The following is a 12,761-nucleotide window of genomic DNA, read 5'->3' as shown; positions in this document are numbered from 1 at the left end:
TCTTTGTTCTCCTTGGTCTGTACTTTGTACAAGCAAGAGTCAATTAAAGACAACTTAAGGTTTTATAAAGATACTAACATAATTATTTTTTTCCCCTGTATTTGCACTAGAATCATTTTGGAAAACTTTTGTCCATCTTCTCATACAAATCCTACTTTTGAATTATTTAGAATAAGCACAACTTTTGGGGTCATGTTCTCGTAATAATTCTCCAAGTTGGCTAATGCTTACAATTTTAGATTCCTTATTAATATGCAAATAGCCAATTTGACTTCGCATATCATAATGATCATACTTAACAACTTGTCTCGTGTAGGACACTTAACAACTTAGAGCATCACACGTGCGTTTAACTATTCAATTTTTAAAAGACGGTTTACTCACTACACATTGCTTTACTTTAACCAATGATCCTCGTTTAATGTCGTTCACATTAACCAAAAAAAAAAAACTCACATACGTGGATCCATGGTCAAGACGCTTTACAATGACCTCGACTATTTAAGCATCATGGACTTTCATATTTTGATTTATACAATCACATTCCTTATATACAGAGTACAAACATAACACATGAAAATGCAATATGCTCTTTTATTTTAAACGATTAATATTTGATTATTCGTATTATTATGTAATTTAAAACAACAACCCGAAAATCCGAAATATCGTAGAAAGGCAATCTTTTCAAACAAAAGAGAGAAAACACGGGGAATAAAGAAAAACGTACGCAAAACGGATTCCTGGGGTTGTGCCTATTTTACCTGTAAAATAGTTTGTTTCGAAAATTTTCCCTTTTATTAATTTTACATTCAACTGTCTCTCTTCTTCTCTCTCCTACCTCTGTGCGATTATTGAGAAAGAGAGGAGAGAGAAAGAGAGAGAGAATCATCCATCGAAGAAGATGGTGTTCTACTTTAAGGCCCGACCCGAAGCTGGGGATTACACTATCTTCATGGGTCTTGATAAGTTCGAGAATGAAGAACTCATCAAATACGGCTTTCCTGAAGATATTTGGTACCTTTCTAATCTCATTCAATTGTTAATTATAATGTTTTTTTCTGGGTTTTTTCAGAAATTTGATTGATGGGTTTTGTTGGAATTGGATTATATGATTTGAAATTCTGAATTTTGTGATTTATTCAATGCCCTGACTGTTCAATTTCTTGTCAATTTAGGGTTTTTCTCGTACTTGTCTGCTGTAGTTATGAAATGGGTTTGATTTGGATTAGGTTTTAATGGGAAATTGAGTAACATAATTTACCATTACATTCTGCAAATTTTTTGTTGGAATTTCTTTGATTTGAGTGAGGAATTGTCGATTGAACGTGTTGTTTTCTTTGGAAGCTTTGCTCATCGATAGGAAGATGTTAATTAGAATTTGTTATCGTAAATTTGGTCAATACGCGCTACGTGATGCCTTAATGACTTAATGTAAATGAAAATTTATGTTTCATGGAAGAGTGTGTTTTGTGTAGTTGCTGTATCTTGATGTTTAATTTGCTTCATTACCATTTGAAGAAGTCAGTGGAAGAATAGATTGAGTGATTAGTTAGATGAGTGAAATGAATTATCTTTACATGCTGATCACGTAGTGTTGAATGAAAAGTTGTACGATTGTACCATAGCTAAGTGCAAATTGATCTGACATCAATATGAGTTTTTCCTGGATCAGAGATAATATATTGATTATTTTATATGCTTGGAGATTATAAGTAATTCAATAGGCCTCCAAAGTCATGGAGTATTTGGTTGTCCATTGTCTTCATACCAACTACCTTTCTTTCATCAGGAGGAGCTTAGTTAGCCTAAGAAAATGAGATGGTGGGAGAGAAGATTGTATGTTATCGGCAATCCTCCTGTTTAAAGCTTTATGTTCAATAAATATTCCTACCTGTAGAGTTTCGCATTTCCCAGGGCAACTTTGACGTATCATTAATTATCTACAAGTATAAGTTATGGAAGTTGATATCTTGAAAGAAGTATAGAGAAGAATCCAAAAATTATTTCCCTTGACTATATTTTTTTTCGTATGTATGAAGCATAGAAAAGGGGAGTGGTGTACAAGTCCAAATGTAGCTATATTATGGAATGGAGGAATCTTCTCTTTTTTTTTTTCCTTTATGGGCAAGATTGATGGATACATTTTCCACGCTTTGGTTCAAGTTTTCAGGTAGAACAACAGAATTAGATGTCAAAGTTGAATATCAAGTTTTTTTGTTTATGAAAATATAAATTAGGTGCCAATATTAGTTTGTTATGGGGGCTAAATCTGATTTGTGGAGGATTTTGCATGAATATTCACTTGTGTGCACCAGCATGAATACTTTTTTTGTACCAATTATCATCTATTACAAATTTAAGCACTCATACACTGTATAATTAGGTATGACAGAGGCGTGCCTGTGCTTTAGGATAATGGAGTACAATGCTTTTTTTTTTTTTTTTTTTTTTTTTAGCTAGGCTAATCGCATTAAAGAGGCACACTTGAACTGGACCTCTATCGCCTTAGTGCACCTTGATATTTTTTATATTACACTCATACATTTTACTGTTTGGTCAGCCTGGCCAATACAACTTCACCCACATTTCGGGTGATTTAGCCAAATTGCTGATTTTGTTTTTTCCAGGTTCCATGTGGACAAAATGTCTTCTGCCCATGTCTATGTTAGATTGAATAGAGGGCAGACAATGGATAGCATATCAGAAGGTCTGTTGGAGGACTGTGCTCAGCTTGTGAAAGCAAATTCCATCCAAGGCAAGTTCTGAATCCTTCATAATGTGTTTGTTCATCAATGAATAATTTATGTTGAACTGATCTTATTGGAGAAACTCCATAAGGCAGGAATATATTCTCCTTTCCAGCGGAGGGATTGTTATCAACCTAAATTTCTGTATGTTCCATAGTGTACAATATCACTATTGCTGCATCTCTCTGCATTGTTTCCTCCTCAATGTTGAGACTAGGATTGGAGTATGGGGTAGGGTATGCAGGGAATGACTTGTAAGAACTTTCTCCATGCAATTGCATAGAGGCTATCAATGCGGGAGCCTTAAGGCACATAGTAGCCACTAGCCAGCTACTTGTCAGCAATCAAGTATAGGACATGTTAGCAAGACAATAAGACATCTTACTAATACTTCATGATCCAATGTTTGCCCCCTAATTACTCTGGACATATAGGCTAAATTTTCTTTTGTGAGAAGACCAATATTTGTTTTTTCTTACAAAATTAGGTTTTTTTTTTAAAAAAAAAATATATATATCTAATATTTTTTGGCGAGAGTCATATTATTTATTCAAATTTCTTGATAACCCTTTTTAATATGGGAATCCCTTTAATTGTAGCCAATTTTCCTCTTTGTATGGAATAACTACCAATGAAATATTTGACTGATTTAAAAAAGCTGGTTGTCGGTGGGACTAAAAATTACGACGTAAAGGTGTCTTATTTTAGTATTTGCAATTATAGGTGTCAGTTAAAATAACGCTCCAAGTTGAAGGTGTTTTCAGTAACCCCAAAAAAGGGGGTTTCCTTTAGTGTTCAGTCAGGTGAACAGTACTAGGTCTAATTGGCCTGTTTGATTTTAATTTTTAAATACTAGTTTCTTGGAGTATGATGGTGAGGTTTTGATTTTCAAAAGTTTTTTGGTGCGTTTTGGCAAGTCAGGTAAGGCTGCTTCTCTGTGGACAGTTTTTCCTGGTTTGTTTGATCCTTGAACCAGTGAATTAAAAAAGCGGGCCTAGGCGCTGAGGCGCAAGGGGCGATAAGGGGTATGCACTTAGCTTGGTCCAGGCGATGCATTTTTGGTTAGGCGCACAAAAAGCGCATGAGGCGCACCTGAACCAAACTTCAGCCAATTTTTTTTTTTACTTGCCGTATAGTGCGCCTCACTTCAAAGAGGTGTGCCTAGGTGCTGCAGAACCCCTCTCGCTTCAGTGCGCCTTGAGCTTTTTTATACGTTGCCTTGAACCCCAATCACACCGGATGAACATGCTATGAACGGCTTACTCATCTGACTGGGCAGTGTAGTCCATTTTTTAAGCTAGTATCTTGTAATTAGACTACTGTATTGAGGTTTTGATTTTCAGAATTTCATTGGAGCATTTTACTGTAAGCTGCCTCAAATATGAGGATTTTGACTTTATTCTTGCATTTCACAACCTTTGCATCAACTGACTTGGGCGTTTTAAGCTATGGTTTGATGAGCTAATTTGTATGCTGACATTGGTTGCAATGGCAATGCCACAGGCAACAAGGTGAATAACATTGATGTTGTTTACACTCCCTGGGCCAACTTGAAGAAAACTGCTTCCATGGATGTTGGCCAAGTTGGTTTCCACAACTCAAAAATGGTAATTTCTCACCTTTATCTTCTTGAAGTTTATTGATCCTTTTCCCAATTAGGAGCTTCCCTTATCAAGCTATTGGTTTACAGATATTATTGATAAAAAATGGCGGTCTGATTATTGTCAATTCAGGTCCGCACTGTTCGTGTAGAAAAGAGAATAAATGAGGTCGTTAATAGGCTGAACCGAACAAAGGTGGAAAGGACACCAGATTTTAAAGGTAAACAATTTAAACATGTTGCCTTGTTATACTTGCACGGTCTCATTTTGGTAATGCTGCCTTTCTTCCCTTCACCCCCTTTTGTTTCTTTCTCAATCCTTTATTCTCTGTTTCTTTTGGGTAATAGTGCACTAATATGTGAATTATCTGCATGCAGCTGAGCGTGAAGCATATGGTGCTGCTGAAAAGGCAGAAAGAAAGGCTCAGCTGAGAGAAAAGGTGAGTCCAGCCTTACATTGTCGCTCTACTTTATTTACTAGCATGTAGGCTGTGGCTTTCTCTTGAGTTGTTTCTTGTTCATGATTAATATTTGATTAGTCACTGTTTTATTTAGATGATGGACAAATGTAATGGAACTGTGCTTTTGTATGGCCATAGTCATGTGTATGAAAAAAGCACTGGGCTCTGTAACTACACTGAAACAATTTTTCATAATATGTAGGATGTAATTCCACTATTTTCTGAATGGGGTAAAGTGTAACTTGAAAAGAATTATATAAGGTTAAGAAGTTCAAGACAAGTCTTTTTGACCTGGTTTTCTAATCTATTTGGGCAAAATTAAATCCTGTGACTGTATCTTGTTTCAATACAGCTAATGCTCAATTTGATGCTTTGCAGAAACGTCGAGAGGAAATGGATAGGCTAGAGAAAGAGAGGGTAGCAGAAATGCGAAGCTACAAGAATTTGATGGTATCTGACAAGATGACTTCTAACAAACAGATAGCTTCAGGTGAGAAATCCTTGCAAGAGCTAGAGGAGGATTTCATGTGAAGTGATCCAAAATTCTTCTGTTCTATGAAAATATGGCGGCGAAGTTCTGCATTTTAATTGTGAGCTTGTACACATGTCACTTGGTCTCGCTGCTTCTCAATTGTGTGGATTGGTCGAATCACATCTACCTTTGTCTGATCAGTCTATTGAAGACTCCTAATCATGTAACTCTATTGTGATGATCATGAAAAGGCTGCATTGTATAGGAGGATAGAACGATTGATGTTGTACCTTGAGAGTCTCATCATGGTTTCCCTCTTGTTCGTGACAGCATTAATCTTGTTAAAAGATTATATGTGATGGATTTGATTTTGGTTTGTGTGTTATTTGGAAATGCTTTATTAAGCTCATTAACTAGGGTATTTGATAGCCTTTTGTATTTTGAGACTTGACTCGTGTTTAACTGGGTTGGGGTCCTTGGTGTTTTTTTGAAAGCTGGGATTGATAGAGCAACAGCCATATTAGGTGTTCTTGTTCTTCATATCTTATCTAGTGAAACATCTCAAGTCAATTAGTCAAGCTCAATGTTTATTACATGACTCATTAGAATTGTGAGTAGCAATAGATTTATGTAAAGCTACATCAAATTAATTGTTCCCAATAAACATTGAAGGAACTTTATATTCAGTATAGTCACCCAATACGAGTTTTTCATGTTAAAATCGACAATTTGTCGAGAATGGTTTAAGGCTAAACCGCGTAGGAAGAAGTTAGAGCTTGCCTGAAATAGTTAGTGGTTCTTCCAAACTTGGGAGATGAAGTGGTACCAAGTGATCTGTGGAAAAGGTCGCCCAATTTGAATTTCTTTTACTTTTGCTTAGATTAGATGCCCTACGAAGTAATTAGTGATTCAAACATTGTAGATTTAAACAGAAGAATGTGTTGAAATGTATGCACATAACAAGCTCTTAATTATGCACATAGCAAGTGTTATAAGGTTTCCTTCATTTGTAGTGTGTAGGTTCATCATTCATGCACCATTTTTTTCAAAACATAGAACTGTGTTTTATCTTCACAAGTTCACAATCATTTAACTCGTGTACTCATATTATCATCGTTGAAAGTATTAATTAAATCTGTTTAAACCTTTGTATGTAGTTACAAAATTTTGCCTTGTACGGAGTTTTGTATCAACAAGAATATAATTTGCATTACGAAAACAAATTTCGAGAACCACCACGATCCTCTCGGCCTCTCCTCGCATGTTTGTGATGCTTCTTCTCTCCTCCTCCTGTCTCTTCTCTATAGTTCTATACATACCAATAGCGACACCTACAACAAGTAGCAACAAAGTTTTTTCATTGATTCACACCGTTAGCTAAGTAGTAATCTTGAAAATATTATGAGAGGTGGTGAAAGTTGAGATATCGTGATTCAAATTTTCTTTATATTTATAATTAAGGTCGTAAATTGTGACTTTTTTTTTTTTTTTTTTTAATTCAAAGTCATTCGCAACAATAATTCGATTGTTCTCTGATTTGCAAAGTTGTCTATTCACAAAACAAAATTACTCGTTGTGTTGTATACATGTAATTATAAAAGGGCCTTTTTTTTTATATATATATATAATTATTTTTGGTAGGTTATATTTCTATATTTAAATGCTTAACACGCAAACATATTAGTAAAAATGCACTCTTAATATTAGAGGATGATCAAATACGTAGTATGTGTTATTTCAAATACATGTACTTCAAGTATTTACATTGCTCAATTATATATTTTTATTAGATACGACATATGAGTGCGTTAAATGAAAACTTAAGTAGTCAAGTAACAAGTAGTTTATGGTCTAATGACAAGAATTACGATTATATATCACCTTAATTTATGGCGCAACTTGGGGTGAGAATTCTCTTATCCTTTTATCCACTCTATAAAACCCTTATTTCGCTAACAAAGTTTAGCTCGTGAGAGTTTTCGGCCTGTTTCCTAAGGACCTTCACTCACTAAAAAACATGTAACTGCTCAAAAAAAAAAAAAAAAAAAAAAAAGTACGTAAATTAGTAATATCAAGCAAAAATCTAGCTTAAAGGCCTTTAAACTCTAAAAAAACCGGCATTACAACTCTCTAAACCCCAACTCATTCTTCACTCCCAAAACCCTAACCACCCTTCTTCTCTTCCAAACCCTTGTTTCTCACTCTCATTCTCAAGTTCTTTCAATCGCAAAAAAATGTCGACGACTAACGTTTTAGATGAAGAAACCTCCAAAAAAGTCATACGCCAGGTCTACAATTTATACAAATTTTAAAAATTTCATCTTTTTAATTAGTTTAGTTGATTCAATTCAATTCAAATTAATTTGATTTTATTTGACTTTTTGCAGGTTGAGTTTTATTTCAGTGACAGTAATCTTCCCCGAGACAACTTCTTGAGGAAGACACTCGAGGAAAGTGAAGATGGGTGTATCCTTTTTTTCAATTTTTTTTGCTCCCTGAAATGGGGTTTTTAATTTTTATATAAAGATTAAATTTTTATGGGGTTTTTATTTTGTTTAACTTAACTTGAAAATTTGGAATTGTTAGTGGTGAGTTTGGCTTTGATTTGTTCGTTTTCGAGGATGAGAGGTCATCTGGGTATTGGAGATGTTAAAGCTGATGATGTTTCTGAAGATACTGTTAAGGCTGTTGCTGACACTTTGAGGACTTCTGATTTCCTCAAAATTTCCGAGGATGGTTCGTGATTTTCGCTTTAATCCGCGATATATATTGCTTTTATAATCATCTGGATGAATATATAAATTGATAGAGAGATTATGATTAGAGTTTTAAATGGTTTACATTGTAACCAAATAAATTATGATATGCTGTTTAGTATTTTGATTATCAAATGTTGTGTTTGGTGTGCTTGCTGTATAAATTATGATCATTCTGGTAATTTGGTAATTCATACATTTGTGTGTATCTTGGCACTTGCGAAATACGTAGTGTTACTTGAAATTAGTTGTCGTATTAACTTGGAGTTTTTCTGGCTCTTTATGAAATCTGTAAAATGCTGAAACCATTTTAGACTTGAAGATACATTCTGATGTTTGGCAAATGTATCCTGACGCTTGCAAAATAAGTAGTGTTACTTGGAATTAGTTGTCAAAGTAACTTGGAGTTTTTCGGTCTCTTTGTGTAATTTGTAAAATGCTAACCATTTTAGACTTATAGATACATTCTGATGTTTCATTGGTTTGTTTGTTGGGGGCCTGGTGTATTAGAAACCCTTGTTAGATATAGATTGTATGCTGTGAATATGACAAGTACATACTCTGCTAAATCTGTAATTTTGAAATTATGCAGTTAACGCTGCAAGTCTGTCTGACCTTATGCAGACTCTATGAATAGAAAATGCTCTGTTGTGGTTTGTTGCATGCTTATAGAATCTTCATTGGCCTCCAATTTCTTGTTTTACCCTTCCATGCTTTTTATATTAACGGAGTATGTGGGTTATGGAGGTTTTTTTTATTTCCTCCTAACAAAATGATGAAATATTCCAGGAAAGAAGGTTGGTAGGAGATCTGAACTTAACAAACCAGAAGAGGTGATAGAACAGGTTGATAGCAGGACAATAGCTGCAGCACCACTACCATATGATGTGAAGCTAGAAGATGTAGAATCCTTCTTTTCTCAATTCGCAAAGGTAATCCAAGTTGCTTCTTTTGCGTGTAAATTCCTTTTTTATTAAGCAATTGTTTTAACTTGAGTTGTTATTCATGAATGGAGAGCTATAGGCCTATTATCCTCAAGGGTTTTGCCTTCTATTTTTTCCCCTTTTGTCCACGATGCTTGGTTTCTCTACGTCAGTTGACCATAAATTAGGTGGAGGGGAGTCAGTTTTGCAATTTATTTAGTTATAACCTATTAGGGATGTGTTGCACTGTATTTAAGGTTCTCAAAGCCAGAGTCACATGCGTAAAAAAATCCAAGTAGCACAAGAATACTTGCTGAGATATTTCCATAGGAGTTAAAGTTCAGTTTTTGGTTTCACTCAAGCAGGACATGTGATGAATTGAATTTACAATGATCAATATATTTTAGAAAATTTATTGCTCTGATGATGCCATGATGGTGTTCAGTGAGCAAATTGGAGAATACTACTTATAAAGTTAGCTTCATGCATTGATTGTTAAGCAGCATATCTAAATTTTTTTGTGATATACCACACACTCAAATGGAGCATCATTTTTTAATTTTGCTGCCATTGGGCCTTTTGACTGTCACTAGTTGGAAGCAAAATATGTCAATGTGATTCATTGGAGGCTATTTTGATCGATTTTGTAGTACCTTTAATACAGGTTTGTATATTTACTTCCTACAGGTTAACAGTATCAGGCTTCCCCGTCTTGTTTCACACAAAAACTTGTTTTGCGGGACTGCTTTGGTTGAGTATTCTACAGAGGAAGATGCAGAGAAGATTATGGCACAAAATTTAACATACGCTGGTGCTGATCTGGAGCTCAAGCCAAAGTAAGTATAATTTGTCAAATTCTGTATAAATTACTTCTAGAACCGTAGAAGTCCAAGTGACAAAAGTTTCAGATGAGCATTTTCTTAAAGAATTACGAAAAAAGGGCAACTTTTTTTTTTTTTTTTTTTTTTTTTTTTTTTTTTTTTTTAATTTTGGTACACTTGGGAGGCTATAGTGTCACTCACATGAACCAATCTTGTGGATGTTGCTTAACTTCAGTTGGTAATGTACATTTAATATACTGTGTTTTGTGTTAATAGGAAAGACTTTGATGCTGAAAGAGAGAAGCTAGAAGAGGCATATGAAAAGTCAGGTCGTGGTCAGGGAAAGTCTAAGAGTTCTGAAGAAGCCAAGTACGTATCTGATTGTGATCTTCTAAAGGGGGCAATAAAGCCAGAAAAATAGTTATTCTTGCATTAGTCATTCTATCAAAAAATGCTAATATCTTCATCACTATGGTTTCAGCTATCCTAAGGGCCTAATTGTTGCATTCACGCTAAAAAGCAAGTCATCAGGAGATGAATCCAAGCAAAATGGTTCAGCTGAGCATGCTAGTGAGGCTGAGGTTTCTAAGACAAATGGAGGAGAATCTGTGACAAATGGAACTGAAGAGGCAGATAAGGCAGCAGAAAGTGATAAAAATGGTACCGTTGAAGATGCTGATGAAGCTGCAACAGGTACTCCTGACGAGGAAGAGAAGGAAACTGAGGGTGAAGAGAAATCTTCTGATAGTGCTGACAAAAAGGATGTTGAAAAAGCAGCACCAGAAGGCAGAAATGCTGTTGAATCCTACAAGGATAACATGGATGTGGTTATTCGTGAAGATCTGAAGGCTTTATTCCAGAAATTTGGCACTGTCAAGGTACTACCTCTGCATCTGAACTGTGGGATGGTATAAATTGTACACGTCAGATCCTTAATTACTCTACACTATTTCTATAGTGTTTCTTGGCAAATTCCCTTAGTTTTCCATTTTGCTTCTTATAGCTTTTGCCAATCACCAGGAATAAATATCGAGTACTAACAGCTTTTATGGTACTCTGTACAAAGTATCATGCCAAGCACACATGACTTTTGAGTAAATGAGTATGACCAATTGACCATATAGATTTGAGCCTACAAAACTTATAATTACTTGAAAATATATCATGACTTCTCAGTTTTTGAATTACATATTTTTTATAGTAACTTGTCAGTTTTTTAATCGTGTATTTGTTAACTAGTCAGCAAATCTTTAAAACTAATTTTTTGTTCATGTCTCACTTTTTTTGGTGCGAAGTACATAGATTTCAAGATGGGAGAAAGTTCAGGATACATTCGATTTGAGGAACCAGAGGCATCCCAGAAAGCTCGTGCTGCTGCAGTGCTCACAGAGGATGGTGGTTTAGTTGTTAAAAATTTTATCGCTGCTCTAGAACCTGTGACTGGTATGTAGCAAGCAATTCTCATTCAGTTAGAAATTGTTTCAATTGTTTGCTATTAGAGTATTAGCAGCCTGATAAATAAATCAATTGGCATATACTATAATTAAATTACTCCATATGTCAAATATAATAGTCATGTGTACAAATTTGGTAGTCGGAAGAGAACTAGTTATGTTTTGAATTTCCAATCACACCTCCAGTTAAATGGAGTGGTGGAGAGTGTACATGGGAAAAAGATAGTGGGTAATAAAGGGTTTTGCTATTTGTTGAAATCATGGAAATTTTTTAATTGTGTGGGTTTATTATCAATTTATCATAACAACCTGCTAAATCTTTGGCTTGCTTACAGGTGACCAAGAGAAGGAATATTGGAGCCAAATTCAAGGAAGTCAAGGGAAATTCCGGGATAATAGGGGTGGACACAGAGGAAGGTTTGTTTATAATTCCATTATTTTGGTTGTAAAAACATTTTAATGATGTTTCAGTGATTTGACTGAAACTGCTGTTTGGTGCTCAGGGGAGGAAAATTCAACAGAGGCGGAAGGCATGGGCGACCTCGAGACAGAGATTCACCTGCTGGCCGTTTCAACAAAGCTCAGAAAGTCGCGGTATAAGATTTTGATACTATTATCTCTAGAGGTTATGAACAATCTTAGGCAGTTGTGATCACAATTTTGTATCAGAATTTGAACTCGACTAAAGGCCTATACCAATTAGCTTTCATCTGTTGTCTTATGAAAGTGGCATCTTTTAGTGAACTTATAAGTTTTTTTTATAATTCTTGTTTAAGAGTTTGTCCTTCCATCTATTTTCGTTTCTTTTCCTCTCTAACTGAGTAACTGGTCTCTCCCTAGTCTATAGGTGGGTGTAAGCACGGAGCATATCTAACATTCGTTTGATCTAGTAATGGTTTGACCGTTAAAGTTGACTAAACACTTGTCTATTTTTTTTTTTTTTGAAACCACTCCAACTTTACCTAAGTTGGCTATCCATCCCTTAATAGGATTATAACAAGCTGAAGCTACCCTATTTAATTTTTCATATACATTTATTTAGAAAATATTGTACTCCATATATGTTAAATTCATAATGATTTCAATTAGGACTAGGAAAAAGATAAAAGAAGGATTATTTGAAGGCAGACCAACTTGAACTATTTAATTAGGGCTAGGCGGATCTTGGTCTTCCCATCTATATCTCCATCTAATCTTTTCATCCTCACCTGAGTTTAAAACCCATCCCTAGATTCCATACCTAGCAACCAATGGGTACAAGTTAAACCATTTTTGCCTCATCCACCTATTTAGGTATTCACCCCTACCTAATTCTCACCTTCCCTATCCACCACGTGTAATCCCCATCCTAAATATGCTGCAAAACACTTGTGTTTGTTCAAATTTCATTTAATACAAAAAAGAATAAAGTGTACTAAAGCAAATAATTTGTTTAAATTCAATTTTACTTAATTATGAGACTTAATTTTACATATTTTAAAGTGGCTTTGGGACGATTTTGAACTTTGATGTAACATCCTACAA

General features: G+C 34.9%; 2 protein-coding genes across 2 annotated transcripts; both read left to right on the top strand.

Moving 5' to 3' along the window:
• The first annotated feature begins 727 nt into the window (after positions 1-727).
• LOC110705618 (coiled-coil domain-containing protein 25-like) lies at positions 728-5,727 on the top strand. Its single transcript, XM_021883520.1, has 6 exons — positions 728-1,017; positions 2,631-2,758; positions 4,254-4,357; positions 4,484-4,571; positions 4,729-4,790; positions 5,190-5,727. The coding sequence occupies exons 1-6, from the start codon at positions 905-907 to the stop codon at positions 5,340-5,342; spliced, it is 648 nt and encodes a 215-aa protein (XP_021739212.1). The 5' UTR covers positions 728-904; the 3' UTR covers positions 5,343-5,727.
• A 1,662-nt stretch (positions 5,728-7,389) lies between these two features.
• LOC110705617 (la protein 1-like) lies at positions 7,390-12,031 on the top strand. Its single transcript, XM_021883519.1, has 10 exons — positions 7,390-7,571; positions 7,671-7,749; positions 7,870-8,019; positions 8,829-8,971; positions 9,650-9,798; positions 10,060-10,152; positions 10,265-10,661; positions 11,079-11,226; positions 11,573-11,654; positions 11,741-12,031. The coding sequence occupies exons 1-10, from the start codon at positions 7,518-7,520 to the stop codon at positions 11,835-11,837; spliced, it is 1,392 nt and encodes a 463-aa protein (XP_021739211.1). The 5' UTR covers positions 7,390-7,517; the 3' UTR covers positions 11,838-12,031.
• Positions 12,032-12,761: the final 730 nt, after the last annotated feature.

Source organism: Chenopodium quinoa, unplaced genomic scaffold (assembly GCF_001683475.1).
Source record: "Chenopodium quinoa cultivar QQ74 unplaced genomic scaffold, ASM168347v1, whole genome shotgun sequence".
NCBI lineage: Eukaryota > Viridiplantae > Streptophyta > Magnoliopsida > Caryophyllales > Amaranthaceae > Chenopodium > Chenopodium quinoa.
The sequence above is the reverse complement of the archived record's forward strand: the minus strand, read 5'-3'. Positions and strand labels throughout refer to the sequence as shown.